General features: G+C 37.1%; 1 protein-coding gene across 3 annotated transcripts in view; it reads right to left on the bottom strand.

The window, feature by feature from the left end:
• IFT80 (intraflagellar transport 80) overlaps positions 1–15,031 on the bottom strand; it is a 102,080-nt gene that overhangs the window by 75,617 nt on the left and 11,432 nt on the right. For 2 of the 3 annotated variants that reach the window (XM_054700968.1, XM_054700969.1), the window contains exons 2-3: positions 14,240–14,322; positions 11,525–11,747 (exon numbers count right to left, since the gene is read on the bottom strand). In XM_054700968.1, coding sequence (XP_054556943.1) covers positions 11,525–11,747; positions 14,240–14,275 — 259 coding nt within the window. In that variant the 5' untranslated portion in view covers positions 14,276–14,322. Of the gene's footprint in view, positions 1–1,628; positions 1,674–11,524; positions 11,748–14,239; positions 14,323–15,031 lie in introns of those variants that run through there. The other variant, XM_037526207.2, reaches the window with a different exon arrangement.

Below are 15,031 nucleotides of genomic sequence, written 5' to 3'. Positions count from 1 at the left end.
TATCTTGGTTGATTGTTATAAATTGCTTAACACACCCATAGTAAAGCACAAATAAAAAAGGTTACATTTTTTTAAAATGTTCAAATTTATAAATATGTTCAAATTAAATATGTTCAAATTCACAAATATCCACTTAACTATTTGGTTCTTCTCTCCAACTTTTCTATAGCCTTTATAAAAATGCACGAGCAAAACTAGAAACAATTAATTTATTTCCAATTATTTGCTAAGGGTGAGGCTGGGGTGAGAATATAACAAATATAATTCATTTATTGATTTATTAGACATTGGATGATTTATATTTTAAAACATGGATGTTTAAGTCCTGAGGTGTAAAATAAATCTTTTGTTATTAAATAAAAGCTAAATTAAAAAGAAAAAATTATAAAAGAGCCTCAGAACAGAAATAGATTTTTTAAATATATGAAACACTTTTTCTTTGAGTTAGAAATGCTTTAAGAAATGTCCCTAGAAGGCCTCCGTCATGGCCTAGGGGTTAAGTTCCAGCACTATCCTGGTGTTCCATCCCTGGCCAGGGAGCGAACCCATATGTGGCACAGCAGACCTCTCCTGTCATGTCCACTGCTCCCCTTAGCCATGCATTTCGGTAGATCTGCCTATCTGCTCCCCACTCTGTCTCTGGTGAATCCTCTCAACACCCATACCTCGCCTCTACCCCAGTTCTTGTGTGCATAAATAAATAAAAATAAATTTTTGAAAAAAGAAAGAAATGCCCCTGGAAACATGAAGAGGCTTGGAATAAAGTGTTAGGAGAAATGGCCCATGAACACTTTTGCAGATTGCTGAACAGCAGAAATATTTTCGCAGATAGCTGTAGAAAAAAGTCTCAAAAGAGATCAGTAACCACTAACTTCTGATAAAAACAAATATTTTTTTTTTAAAGTGGGGCTTAAAAATGGACATACTAACTAATAAGAGAATACATATCTACTAAAATGCATTACAAAAGCAACTTTCACTAAATATAATTTAAGGAGTCTTTAATGACTTTACAAAAGATATTATACCAGAAATTTTTTACATACCAGCTCTCTTAATTCACTTAAAATAATTGTTATTTTTAAATGTAAATATTTTAGCACATTATTTTTAAAAAAAACTCTAAAAAGTGGAATACAGCTACATGAAATATTCAAAAAGAAGTAATAATCTTGGAGAGAGAATACCTCACAAAAGTCTGCTTTATGTATTTCAGTTCCAAGACCCCAAATCCCAGAGATCTTTTTTGAATGTAACCACTAACACCGAAAATGGAGGGTATTGGGACAAAGAAAGGGTAATGAAAACATTTTAAAACTGTAATCTTTTCTGCCTTGAAGGAGAAAATTTAAAAGAAAACTGTTGGCATCTGGAAAAGAGAACTGCTTGAGCAATTAACTAAACCTTGAGGAAACTTTTTTTAAGTATTAGGTCATATCAAACAAAATGAAAAAGTCATAGTAATCTGCTGTACAACATTATACTGATAGTTAACAAGCTACATTGTAGACTTAAAAAATTATTAAGAGGGTAGGTTTCATGTTAGGTGTTTTATCATAACAACAGCTTTTATTTTTTAAGTGTTGGATTAACAAATACTAATATGTAAAATGACCTCAGATGTTTACCTGGCAAGAAACCCTTGGACCATCTCCTGATGGCATCCACTTCCTTCTTTTATAAAAAGTTTTGTTTTCATTTCTGGATGCTGTTTTCTGTCTTACTCTTCCACTTCTTTTCTTTGATCTACCATACCTTTCTCTCTCTTTCACAAGATCCCAGATATTTCTCATCGTAGCCTTGGAGAAAATACCCAGCTACTCTGTCAGTTATCTCTCCTTCCCACATCTAGTTGTGGCATGTTATGCTATCTTATTTGGTTTTTTATATAGTAAACCTAAAAATAAAATGAAACGTTAGAGTTTCTCAACAGTCATAATACATTTTCTCTTATTTTATCTTGCAAATTTATCTTCTAAATTACTTCTTTTTACTTTAAACTTTTTCCCCTATCAAAATAAGTGTTTTATCTAAAGCCAATATGAAATTGAGACCCAAGCAATTATTTTTTTAAGTGTAATTAAGTAATTTTAATAATTCAGAGAAGTAGAAAACAAATATTATCAAGACTCACCATATTTACTGTCCACATTCACCAGATAAAAGTGATCCTCACATATTGTTGAAGGTAAAAAGGAAAATGCAAATAAAATATGGTGTGCCATATAATTAAAAAGATGAAATGAGAAAATATACATGCATCTGTTTATTTTTGCCAGAAGAAACAGAGAAAAGTCAAACCAGAAAGAGAGAGATTGATCACTTACAGGGAGTCAATAGACAGTGTGTAGTGACAGTGTCCTAAGTTTATTTTTTGCATAGATTTAACTTTGAGAAAGTATCCATGCTAATGTTAACATTTAAAAAAAATATCAGATCAACAATGATGAGAGAAGACGGACTTTAACTGGAAATAAATTAAAAATAATACATTTAATTTTATTTTAAATGAATAATATTACCACACTTAAGCAGGGGGACAATGAAAGTAACATTTAAAAAAAGGACTTTGACTCCATATCCTCAGTAGAAAGATTAAAAACAACTGCAAACAAATACTAGAACAATTTTTTACAGAGGTATGGGTTAGCAATTCTGAAAAAACCTACTGTATGCATTGTAGTATTGAACAAATGAGTAAATATATTGAGAATAAGGTAGAAAGACTTCCTTACTGTTTCCAAGTGTGGGGGTTGAGTGGGGCGGGGGGCGGCGGAGGAGACTAGACTTAACCCGGTGATATGGATGCTATCAAAGTGAACTCATAATTTCTAGTACAGAAAGAAAGGCAGGAGGGTGGGAAGGCAGGCAGGAAGGAAGGGAGGCAGGGAGGGAAAGATAGGGAAGAAGAGAAAGAGATAAAGAAACAGCTGCACATATGCATGCTTTTAAATATACACTTGTGTTCATATATCATAGCTATGTCCTCTTAAAGAATCTTTAAGCAAACATACACCATTGAAAGAGACATGCCTAGAATTCTCATCTTGATTTTTAAATACCATTATCCACCCAAAAAGGAAAGAAAATGTCCCCTTTGGAGAAATACAAGAGGATACTGGAACGTCTTATGCCAGCAAAGAAGTTCTCAAAAATGATGAAGAAACATACCAAAAAAAACCCAAATCATTGGGACTGGCTTGATGGGGTCATCAATGGCTGAATCTGGGTATTTTAACATCAACATTTTTAAATGATCGTAACAAGACACTTAAATAAGAATCTATTAAGTCTAATCTGACATGAGCAAGTAAATGGGCAGGAGACAGGAGGCACTTCTTTACAGTAGAATATAATATGGAAGGAATTATCGAATTTTTTAAAAAATCATTTGGTAATCATCTTAGTAATAAATGATTCAGTCGAGACTCATCAATGGATGCTAAGAGAGTAGGAGAAGGTTTAAGGAGGAAGCAAATATTTTTACATAGTCTGAAAATATCCTTTCACAAATTATTTTTTAAGAGGGAGATCAGTAACGTTACAGTGGATTAATTTGGTGAACACAACCTCTTGAAATAAGCAAAGTTAACATCACCAATAATTGATGAAATATCATAAATCTCCCAATCTGATATCCTACGCATTGCTGCTAAAAGTGTATAAACTGAATCTATCACGAGGAAACAGCAGACAAACACAAATTGAGGGATATTCTGATAAAAATAACAGGCCTATAATTATTAAAACTTAACCAACATCATAAAAGAAATACCGAGGAGCTGAGCCTCCCTGGTGGTGCAAGGGGTTAAGACGCAACCTATGAAGCTGTCCACAGCCTCTGTAGCATGAGTTCTATCCCCAGCCAGCCAGGGAGCAAGCCACATGGTGCAGTAGACCTCTCCTGCCTTGCCCGCTGCTCCTCTCAGCAGTGTATGTCAGTCAATCCACCTGTTCTGTTCCCTACTCTGTCTCTGGTGAATCCTCTCACCCCCCACACCTCTGGCCTGTACCCCAGCTCTTGTATGCATAAATAAATCTTTAAAAAAAAATACCGAGTAGTTTCTCCAGATTTAAGGAGGCTAGAAGATTATGATAAAAGCAAAAACAAAACAGAAAAAACAAATTTTTATAGAAAAATTAATAAAATTTGAATATGAAGATCAGGTAACAGTATTGCAAAAACGTAAAATTTCCTGATTTTGAGCAATGTATTATAGTTATGTAACAGAAAATCATTATTGCTAGGAAATGCACAGTAGTATTTTTGGTTAGGGGGCATATTTAGAAATTATCCTCAAATGTTTCAGAAAAAAGTGTAGGTGGAGAGAGGGCATAAGGGAGAGAAAGGAACAAGAAGAAAGAGCCAATGATAAAGTATAAGGGACAAAATGTTAACAATGAGGTTGGATAAAAGATATGCTGGAGTTACTTGTATAATTCTTGCAATCTTTCTGTAAACGCAAAATTAAAAGTCTTTTCTAAAAAATACAACCCTTCATTTATCATTTAATGTCTACTAAATTTTAGCTGTGGTTCAGAGTCAGTGTTCCAAAGTCAGGCACTATATAAGTATGTTCACACAACATCTCTTTTAATCAAGATTCATAAAAATAAAGTTTTAAAAAATACCATTAAGTCCTATTTGTAAAAGAACTAGATCTGATTCTATCATTTACCACAGCAGCTCTACCCTGGTTCTCTTTCCTTCCCTTAGGCAGGTAGCCCAAGACCTGCCTTACACAGTTGATCAGTGTCCCTTCTCTTAACAAAAGTGATCCACTCAGTGGGCCTCCCCTGGTGGCGCAGCGGTTGAGCGCTGGGCTGCGAAACTGCCCTCAGGCTCTGCAGCGCCGGTTCGTTCCGGCCGCCGGCGAGGGTCCCACCAAAAAAAAAAAAAAAAAGTGATCCACTCACTGATGGACACATGACTCAGGCTCACGCAAAAACCTCTCTGTAACTGGCATGCAAGAGATATTGAGGAAGAAGCACTCTCTGTGCTGTTTCTTTTCTAGTATAATGAACCTGAAGCTCATACCTGCCATCAAGCTCATCATGTAGGGGAAACCTATGCAAGAGATGGTGAGCACTGGGGCATGATGCAGCTGTGCTTGAAGATCTATCCCTGGAGCTAAGTGAACCAAAAAACAAAAAAACTGTCCATACATAGTTAGCCAAAAAAGTTTGTGCTACTTCTGATGAATGTACTCCTAAATGACACAGTAGATAAGATTTCAAAGAAAATTAACACATTTCCTTAAAATTAGAACAAATGGTCAACCACCAAGATGGCAACAGAGCAAAGACACTAGGCTCACCTCCTCCAATTATTTACAACAAAATTGCACACACAGGGCCTCCCTGGTGGCGCAGGCGGTTGAGTGCCGCACTGGTGAAGTTGTCCGCAGCCTCTACAGCGTGGGTTCGATCCCAGCTGGCCGGCGAGAATCCCACATGGCGCGACAGACCTCTCCTGTCTTGCCTGCTGCTCTCCCCTCAGCAGTGTGTTTCGTCAGTCTGCCTGTTCTGTTCCCCACTCTGTCTCCAGTGAATCCTCTCACCCTCCTGCGCATCTGGCCTATACCCCAGTTCTTGTATAAATAAATAAATCTTTTTTAAAAAAAAAATTGCACACACAAAAAAGACAATGACCCTTGAATGACAAATGGATGACTAGTATATGCATCAAGAGCTACTAGAATGCCAAAAGAAGGAAAAACTAAACTGTGTTTGGAGTCATGCCAGGTCAGTACAACCCATGAAAAGGAGAGGCAGATACCGATACCATATAGAACTTCTCTGCTGTTTTTTCATTCAGGGGCATATGCTCACGTTGGGGCTTTAAAACCTAGGGTCTATAATGGAGAAGGGGTACACAGAGTTGGAGTGCAGGACAGACAATGTCGCACTGGTGAACTTAGGGGTAAAGATACAGACTAGTGATGGTCAACTTGAGCCTGTGATTCTCAAACAAGAATAACTGGAGTCTGAAATGGGGGTGATATGGGGTACCTAGATCGGATCACCTACATCCCTCATAAAGAGACTATTATTCCAACCTGTGCCTGTGATAATATGAAACACCTGTCCTACCCCTGTCCAAAGCCAAAACAGCATTAACCAGCACTTGAAAAACCCAGAATTTAAGAACTGGAATGAATGCCCATGGGTAAGGCTCCATGCTTGAAAGGCAAAGAGAATAATTTCTGGCTTTTGACCCTGTCTTAATTATAATCCTCACCCAGTACTCTTTCTAACTATAATCCCATAAAGCTAGAAAACAACTATTTTTAAAAAGGGAAAACCTTAAAAACATAGAGACTAAAAAACACTCTGCTTAATAGCTATTGGATTAAAGAATAAATTAAAGTAGAAATCAAAAAATATCTTAAGACTAATAAAAACACGGAAACAAGCAGTCAGAATTTAAGGGATGCAGTAAAAATGATCTTTAAGAGGAAAGATAATTCCAATACAGGCCAACATTAAAAAGCAAAAAAATCCCAAATAAAAAACTTAGTATTACACTTAAGGCACCCTGAAAAAGAGGAATAAACAAGACCCAGTTAGTAGAAGGATGGAAATAATAAAAACTAGAGTGGAAAGAAATGAAATAAAAATAAAAAGACTATACAAAAATCAATATAAGTTTGTTCTTTGAGAAAATAAAACTAATAACTCTCTAAGGTAGGCTAGCAAAAAAAAAGAGAGAAAGCATCCAAAAATGGAATTAGAAATGAAAGAGAAGACATTACCACAGATAGCATAGAAAAACGGAGAATCATGAAAGCTTACTATGAATAACTATATATCAATAAATTCAATAACCTTGAAGAAATGGACCAATTTCTAAAATATAGTTTACCAAGACTGAACCAAAACAGAGTTAAGGAAATCAATCACAGTCATATAAATTGAAACAATCAAAAATCTCCCCCTACCAAAAGCTCAGGTCTAGCTTTAAAAACAAATTCTATTTTTTTTTATTATTTTAAAATTCCAGAAAAAGGGAATGCTCCCTAATATACTTTATGATGGCAACATTAATACCCAAACCAAAGACAGCGCAAGAAAAGAAACCACAGGCCTATCTCCCCAATGAATATTGATGCAAAAATCTTCAGTAAAATACTAACATTTCAAATTCAACTATACGCTACAAGGACTATACATCATAATCAAGTGGGGCATATCCCAGGGATGCGAGGATGACCTAATCTATATTAATTAACCAATGTAATACATTATATCAATAAAAGAAAATATAAAAATCATATAATACCAACAAATGCAAAGAAAGCATTTGCCTAGATTCAACAACCATTTATGACAAACTCTTAATGAGATGGAAACAGAAGGAACCTACCTCAACATAGTAAGAATTTATCATAAATTTATAATACTTAATAGTGAAAAATTGAAAGCTTTCCCTTGAAGATCGGAAACAAAACATGGATGCCTACTGCCACCAAATCTATTTAATTTCGTATTAGCGCTTTTAGCTAGAGCAATCAGATAATACTAGGACATATAAGAAATCCACCTTGGAAAAGAAGTGAAACATCATTGTCTGCAGACAACATGAAACTACATATAGAAGATCCCAAAGACTCCACCAAAAAAAGCTATTAGAAATAATAAGGGAGGACCTACCCTGGTGGCGCAGGTGGCTGAGCACAGCACTGTGGAGCTGTCCACAGCCTCTACAGTGCCGTTCAATCCTGGCTGGCCAGTGAGGGTCCCACATGGTGTGGCAGACCACTCCTGTCACGCCCGCCGCTCCCCTCAGCAGTGTATTTCATCTGTCTGCCTGTTCTGTTCCCCGCTCTGTCTCTGGTAAATCCTCTCACCCTCCCGTGCATCTGGCCTGTACCCCAGTTCTTGTATAAATAAATAAATAAATAAATCTTAAAAAAAAAAAAAGAAATAATAAGGGAACACAAAATATGACAGCTTACAAAATCTGTACAATTTTTATATACAAATGAGGGAGAAGAAAAAGTAATTAAGAAAATTATTCCATTCACAATCACATCAAAAAGAATCAAATACCTGGAAACTATTCTAACCAAGGAAGTAAAGGACTTCACACAATGAAAACCATTAAGACTTGGGCCTCCCTGGTGGCTCAGGCAGTTGAGTGCAGTGCTGTCTACAGACTATGCAGGGCGGGTTCAATCCCCTATGGCAGGGAGATGCCCAAGGGCACAGCAGACCTCTCCTGTCTTGCCCACTGCTCCCTTCAGCCGTGTATTTCAGTCAGTCTACCTGTTCTGTTCCCTGCTGTCTCTGGTGAATCCTCTCGCCCGCCTGCACATCTGGCCTGTACCCCAGTTCTTGTATGCATGAATAAATAAATCTTTAAAAAAAAGAAAACCATTAAGACTCTACTAAAGGATAAGGAATAAGACATAAAAAGATGGAAAGATATTCCATACTCATGGATGGGAAGAAACTATATAATCAAAATTACTATCCTACTAAAAGCATTATGTAGATTTAATGCACTTTCCACTAAAATGCAAATGATATTCTTAGAAAATAGAACAAAATTCACTGAAGTTAATATGAAGCTACAAGAGACTAAAGTAATAGCTAAAGCAATCCTCAAAAAAATGGACAGAAGTGGAAGTACCATGTTTCCTGACTATATATAATGCAATAGTAATTAAAATAATATTGTATTGGAGGGCCTCCCTGGTGGCGCAAGAGGCTAAGACGTAACCTATGAAACTATCCGCAGCCACTGCAGCACAAGTTCAATCCCTGGCCAGGGAGCTACCCCCATGGGGCGGCAGACCTCTCCTGACTCGCCCGCTGCTTCCCTCAGCAGTGTATTTCAGTCGATCTGCCTGTTCTGTTCCCCACTCTATCTCTGGTGAATCCTCTCACACACACACCCACAACTCTGGCTTGTAGCCCAGTTCTTGAATGTATAAATAAATCTTTTAAAAAAAAATATTGTATTGGAAAAAAATAGACACATGGCTCAATGGAACAGAACTGAATGCCCCAGAAATAAACAAACACACATATATTAATAATAAATTTATGGCAAAGGAGCCATGACCATAAAATAGAAAAAAGAGCCTCTTTAACAAATGGTGGTGGAAAAACTGGATGGCAACATAAGATAGAATGAAATTGGATCACTCTCTAACTCCATGCAAAAAAAAAAAAAAAAAAAAAAAAAAAAAAACCTCAAAATGGATTGAAGACTTGGATGTAAGACAGACAACAATAAAATACAGAGAAGAAAACACTGGCGATCTGTCTTCTTACATCAAAAATAAAGACTTTTTTGGAGATTCAATCCCCACTGCAAAGGAAATAAAAGCAAAAATAATTACCTGGGACTACCTCAAATTAAAAAGCTTTTACACAGAGAAAGATAAATGTAAGTAGATTCAAAAGACATTATATTGAATGGAAGAAAATATTCAGACATTATGTAACAGATAAGGGGTTAATATCCCAAGATATACAAAAAATGCGTTCATTTTAAAAATGACAAAACCTTGGGCCTCCCCTGGTGGTGCAGGCGGTTGAGCGCAGCACTGTGAAGCTGTTCACAGCTCTGCAGCGCTGGTTCGATCCCGGCCAGCCCTGCGAGGGTCCCACATGGCATGGCAGACCTCTCCTGTCTAGCCCACTGCTCCCCTCAATAGTGTATTTCATCTGTCTGCCTCTTCTGTTGCCTGCTCTATCTCTGGTGAATCCTCTCACCCTCCCGTGCATCTGGCCTGTACCCTAGTTCTTATATAAATAAACAGTTTAAAAAAAAAACAACAAAACCCAATTAATAAATGAGCACCAGATCTGAACAATTAACCAAAGAGAATATCCAGAAGGTCAATATCTATATGGAAAAATGGTCAACTTCACTTTTAGTAAGGGAGATGCAAATAAAACCACAATAAAACATCTCACACCTGTGAGAATGGCACATATTAAAATGACTGCAAGAACAACCACTGGGAGGAACACCAAGAAGGAGGAACCCAATTACACTGTTAATGGGAAATGGTGCAGCAATCTGGATTTCCTTAAAAGACTAAATATGGGGCCTCTCCGGTGGCGCAGAGGTTGAAACTGCCCGCAGCCTTTGCAGTGCCGGTTCGATCCCCGGCCAGCGAAGGTCCCGCTTGGAGCGCACACCTCCCCCACCACGCCCGCTGCTCCCCTCAGCAGTGTATTTCGTCAGTCTGCCTGTTCTGTTCCCCACTCTGGCTCTGGTGAGTTCTCTCACCCTCCCGTGCTTCTGACTGTACCCAGTGCTTGTATAAATAAATCTTAAAAAAAAAAACTAACTAAAAAATGGAAATACTCTATGACTCACCAACCCCATCTTTTTTTTTTAAAGATTTATTTTATTTATACAATAGCCAGGGTACAGTCCAGATGCGCGGGAGGGTGAGAGGATTCACCAGAGACACAGCAGGGAACAAAACAGGCAGACTGACGAAATACACTGCTGAGGGGAGCAGCAGGCGAGACAGGAGAGGTCTACTTGCCATGTGGTTTGCTCCGAGGCTGGTAGGGATCAAATCAGCACTGCAGAGGCTGCAGACAGTTTCCCAGCGCTGTGCTCAACTGCCTGTGCCACCAGGAAGGCCCCTCAGCAACCCCACTTTGGGGCATGATGCTATAAACTCAAGTAATTATATTGCCTACAATGTTTCTGGCAACATTATTTACAACAGCTAGAATGTAGAAACAAATTAATTACCTATTGATAGAGGACTGGATTAAGAAAATGCATTATATCCACACACTGGAATACTATTCAGCCATAAGTAAGAATTAAATGGTATCATTTACAGCAAAATAGAGGAATTCAAGAGCATTATATATAGTGAAGCAAGTCAGAATGACAAAGACTAACATTGGATATCTACATCGCAGATGATATGACAAAAGAAAAACCTTGAAAAAACTAGCAGATGTTAAAAAAAATGAGGTTTTAGTGGTTAAGAGGGCAGGGGTAGGGAGAAAGGCTCAAAAAGGTGTAAGGGATGGTGGCGGAGAAAACAACCCTTTCAGGTAGCTTATTCAAAAAAATTACAAAAGTCATGCTTTCTAGTCACCAATAATAAAGTTATGGTCAAATCAAATAACTTTCCAAAAGTGTTTATAAGAAATTTACATGCACTACAAAATAAAGGCTACATTTAATAGGCAGTATGTACATTTAATAGGCATTATACAGTTATATCCATGTTTTTTTAATGTGGTTATGTTGTAAAGGTAAATTGAAGAATGAGAAAAAACTGATAAGGGCTTAAAAACTGGTGAGAGCAAAGAAAAAGGAAAATCAAAGATACACGTTCATTATTAATCTTTCATGATAAGTTTTATAGTCAAAACACAAACCAAGTGACTACATAGAAAATGGATAAAATGTGTGGATGAATGTATGAAGACCCACAAATATCAATTTTGTATAATAATGGAAAGAATAAGTCAAACTAATATATTATGTTTTTAAAATTCAATTGAATACATATATTTATTTAAAACTTACCATCAGAACTTGTGAGGACAAAACTTTCTGCTTGAGTCTGTTTCTTTACGCCTAAACTTTTTGGAAACCAGTGAAGATCTATTGGGTAAATATCATCAGGAAGTTTTACTATTTGACTTGTTTCACTGGTTAACAGGTTCCACTTCACTATCTGGTGATCATCACTACATGAATACAGTTCTTCGGCAGTAGTCCAGCCCACACAGCTTACTAATTCTTGATGTGACACTATGTTAAGGAGATACAAGATACAAAGGTCTTATAATAAATAGATTTTTAGATGTAGCTTAGGAGGAAATAAAATAGGATCAAACATTCCAAGTTTCTAAATGTATTTTTCATTTTCATTTTTATATTTTTTCCATATGAAGGAAAATAAGTGTCAAAAACAGTTGTAAGAATAGAAAGGAAGCAGGCCTACCCGGGGGCACAGTGGGTTGAACGCAGCGCAATGAAGCTGTCCGCAGCCTCTGCAGCGCAGTTTTGATTCCCACCCGGCCAGGGAGGTTCCCACATGGCACGGGAGACCTCTCCTGTCTCACCCACTGGTCCCCTCAGCAGTGTATTATGGTCCATCTGCCTGTTCTGCTCCTTGCTCTGTCTCTGGTGAATTCTCTCACCCTCCCGCACCTCTGGCCTGTATCCCAATGCTTAAAAAAATAAATAAATCTTTAAAAAAAAAAAAAAAAAAAAGGGAATAGAAAGCAAGATAAAAGACCCAGAAGCCAAAAGAAAGAAAAAAGATTTCATGATGAAAAATTTTTAAGTTATATGTTATAAAATATTCCATAAACAAGGCCAAAAGATAAAAAAAAAAAGACACCTAATAGTCCAAAAGGTATAAAAGGATCTACACTAAACTGATAGAGAGAAAAGGAAACTATGTTCTTTTTATTACATATATCAGTATCATTTAAATTAGAATAAACATGTATTATTTTGATAAGTAAAAAAATTAGGTGTTAAAAGAAAACTGAAATCATAACAGTAAAGTACATGCTTAAATTTACATTATAATATCAATTTAAACAGGAGAAGACCTACTGCTTGAAACAAAACACTTACCAAACATTTTGACAATAAATTCAAGAAATAATTCAATGACAACTTAGTGGATCTACAAGGCACAGAATGCTGGATATGATATAAACCCAAAATTTTTACTTTAACTCAAATTTTTGGCCCCTATAAAGAAAAAAGGAGTTAAGTGGCCCCTACTTCCCCCATCAGAGTGTCATTTACAATGAATATTTTCTCTTGCTCATATCTAGATTTCTATATCACTCGACATTCTCGACATTGTTATGGTATAATCACTTTACTTCCTCCTTTTCTCACCAAAGGTTTTTATTGGCTTATCTGAGTAACCAATAAACTCTTTCCAAGGAAAACAAGACAATGTGCCGTAATTATTCTGGGATGTTAATAAGATTTTTTTTAACCCCTGGTGGTGCAGGGGTTAATGTCTCAGCAATCTCCAGCTATCGCCAGCCACTGCAGCATAAGTTCGATCCCCTGCCAGGGAGCTAATGCACATGGAGCAGCAGACCTCTCCTGTCTCATCAGCTGCTCCCCTCAGCAGTGTATTTTGGCAGATCTGCCTGTTCTGCTTCCCACTCTGTCTCTGGTGAATCCTCTCTCCTCTGGCCCATACCCCAGTTCTTGTAAGCATAAATAAAAAATAAATCTTTAAAAAAAAAAACTACCATTAAAAAAAAAAAACTTCAAAATGTGATAGACTATGCAAATAACTTAAAAATTATAGGAATATCTTAAGAGTTTGCACAAATAGATAATAAAGTGAGATTGTAATATTCAGAACTCATCTGATCCCAGATCTCCAATAAAGTCTGCAGATGATACTTTTAAGAGGTACTGGTCCAAGTAACTAAGAAAGAAGGTAGAGGACCCAATCATATTGTCCAAGCACATATATGAGAATTCTTTCAAACAAAATATAGGGTCTTGTGTTTGAGAAAATATTTATAATTGCCATGGGCCCATGTGAAATAATAAAGATCTAACCAAATTTTCCCAGTTTGTCTTCCACGTTATCCTGAGTATGAAGAACTAGGGTAGAATCCAATGAAAATACACCAGGTCAAACCAGCCAAGAAATCTGGTTAAAAAAGATTCTCTTTAAGATCCTACTGGACTATACTTATGTAGAACAAGAAAAAGGCCAATAACAATTGGAATAAAATTTGAGCAAACTGTATGCTTTAGAGAATTACCTGTAACATATTATCTCAAATATCTCAGAAACAATTTAGCTAAACTACCATTAAAAAGGCATGAAAAAAACAATTCTCCAACTAGCATACAAAATAAAACTTTTACTACAGTAAGATGATCACAATAGTGAAAGGTCCATGCAGCAGGCCACAATGCAAAAGCCTACCCGGAAGCCCACCTGGGGGGCAGGAATGTGAATACCTGCCTGGAGGACAAGAGTCTCATCTCAGACAAAGAACCTCTACCTGCCCTACAAACTTTTCCCCCCCGTAGGAGCCCAACTACCCACCTGACCTCTCCTCACCCTATAAAACCCTGCTTCCCCCTAACAACGCGCGCGACTCCACTGACCCCCGCCTTGGGTCTGTGAGGTCCGCCCGGGGCGCAATAAACTTTCCCTCCCTTTGAGAAATGTAGCCTGGCTCTCCTTGTCTTTACCGCGCCGAACATTTCAAATAGGACTTGTATTAAAAGGATATGCTTCGGTTCTTTTAAAAGCGATATCTTCAGTCTCATGTCTCCACTTCTCAGCAAACTTTTTAAATGCTGTTTGATTACATTCACTATAAAATAAAAGGGGGGATATATAAAATATGCATTAAAAACAAACACATGTACACAAAAAAACAGAAGCAAGGAACACAAACTCCTTCAATTCCGCTGACATCAAATAAATTGAAAAGGAAGAAAACTAGTCAGTGTACTAGTCCTGCATAAGGGGTGAATGAGGCCTTGCCTTGAACTTCAAAGGTACTCTACAACTTGCCTGAAACATTCATACAAATACAGAATACCATTAAACCTGGTTAGGTAAATAATTTCCAAAGGGTGTTCTGAGGCCCAATTATAAGATTCTATAAGCTGGGAGCCCCTCAATGACAGGTCATTATTGGTCCTACTCAATAGAATAAACATTAGAATAAATTCCCAAATTCTGATTCAGGGTTCAGATAAAATTTTAATGGCCTTTAACTAGGGAACCTAAAAGGGAATGTGATGACATCAACCTAGAGGTCCAATCTGAGGTTATAGTCTATTGTGGGAAAAAAAACACTGAGAAACAAATATGTTAGCTGCAGTGGCAATGGGAAAAAAATAAGTAAATTATTTAAGAAAGAGGTAATAAATCCCTTACACGAGCTATACTAAAAAAATCATGATGGGGCCTCCTTGGTGGCGCAAGGGGTTAAGCACAGCATTATAAAGCTATCCAAAGCCTCTGCAGCATGAGTTTGATAGATCCCCAGTTGGCCAGGGAGCTACCCACGTGGC

Source organism: Talpa occidentalis, unplaced genomic scaffold (genome assembly GCF_014898055.3).
Source record: "Talpa occidentalis isolate TD23 unplaced genomic scaffold, MPIMG_talOcc4v2.1 talOcc4.4, whole genome shotgun sequence".
Lineage (NCBI taxonomy): Eukaryota > Metazoa > Chordata > Mammalia > Eulipotyphla > Talpidae > Talpa > Talpa occidentalis.
The sequence above is the reverse complement of the archived record's forward strand: the minus strand, read 5'-3'. Positions and strand labels throughout refer to the sequence as shown.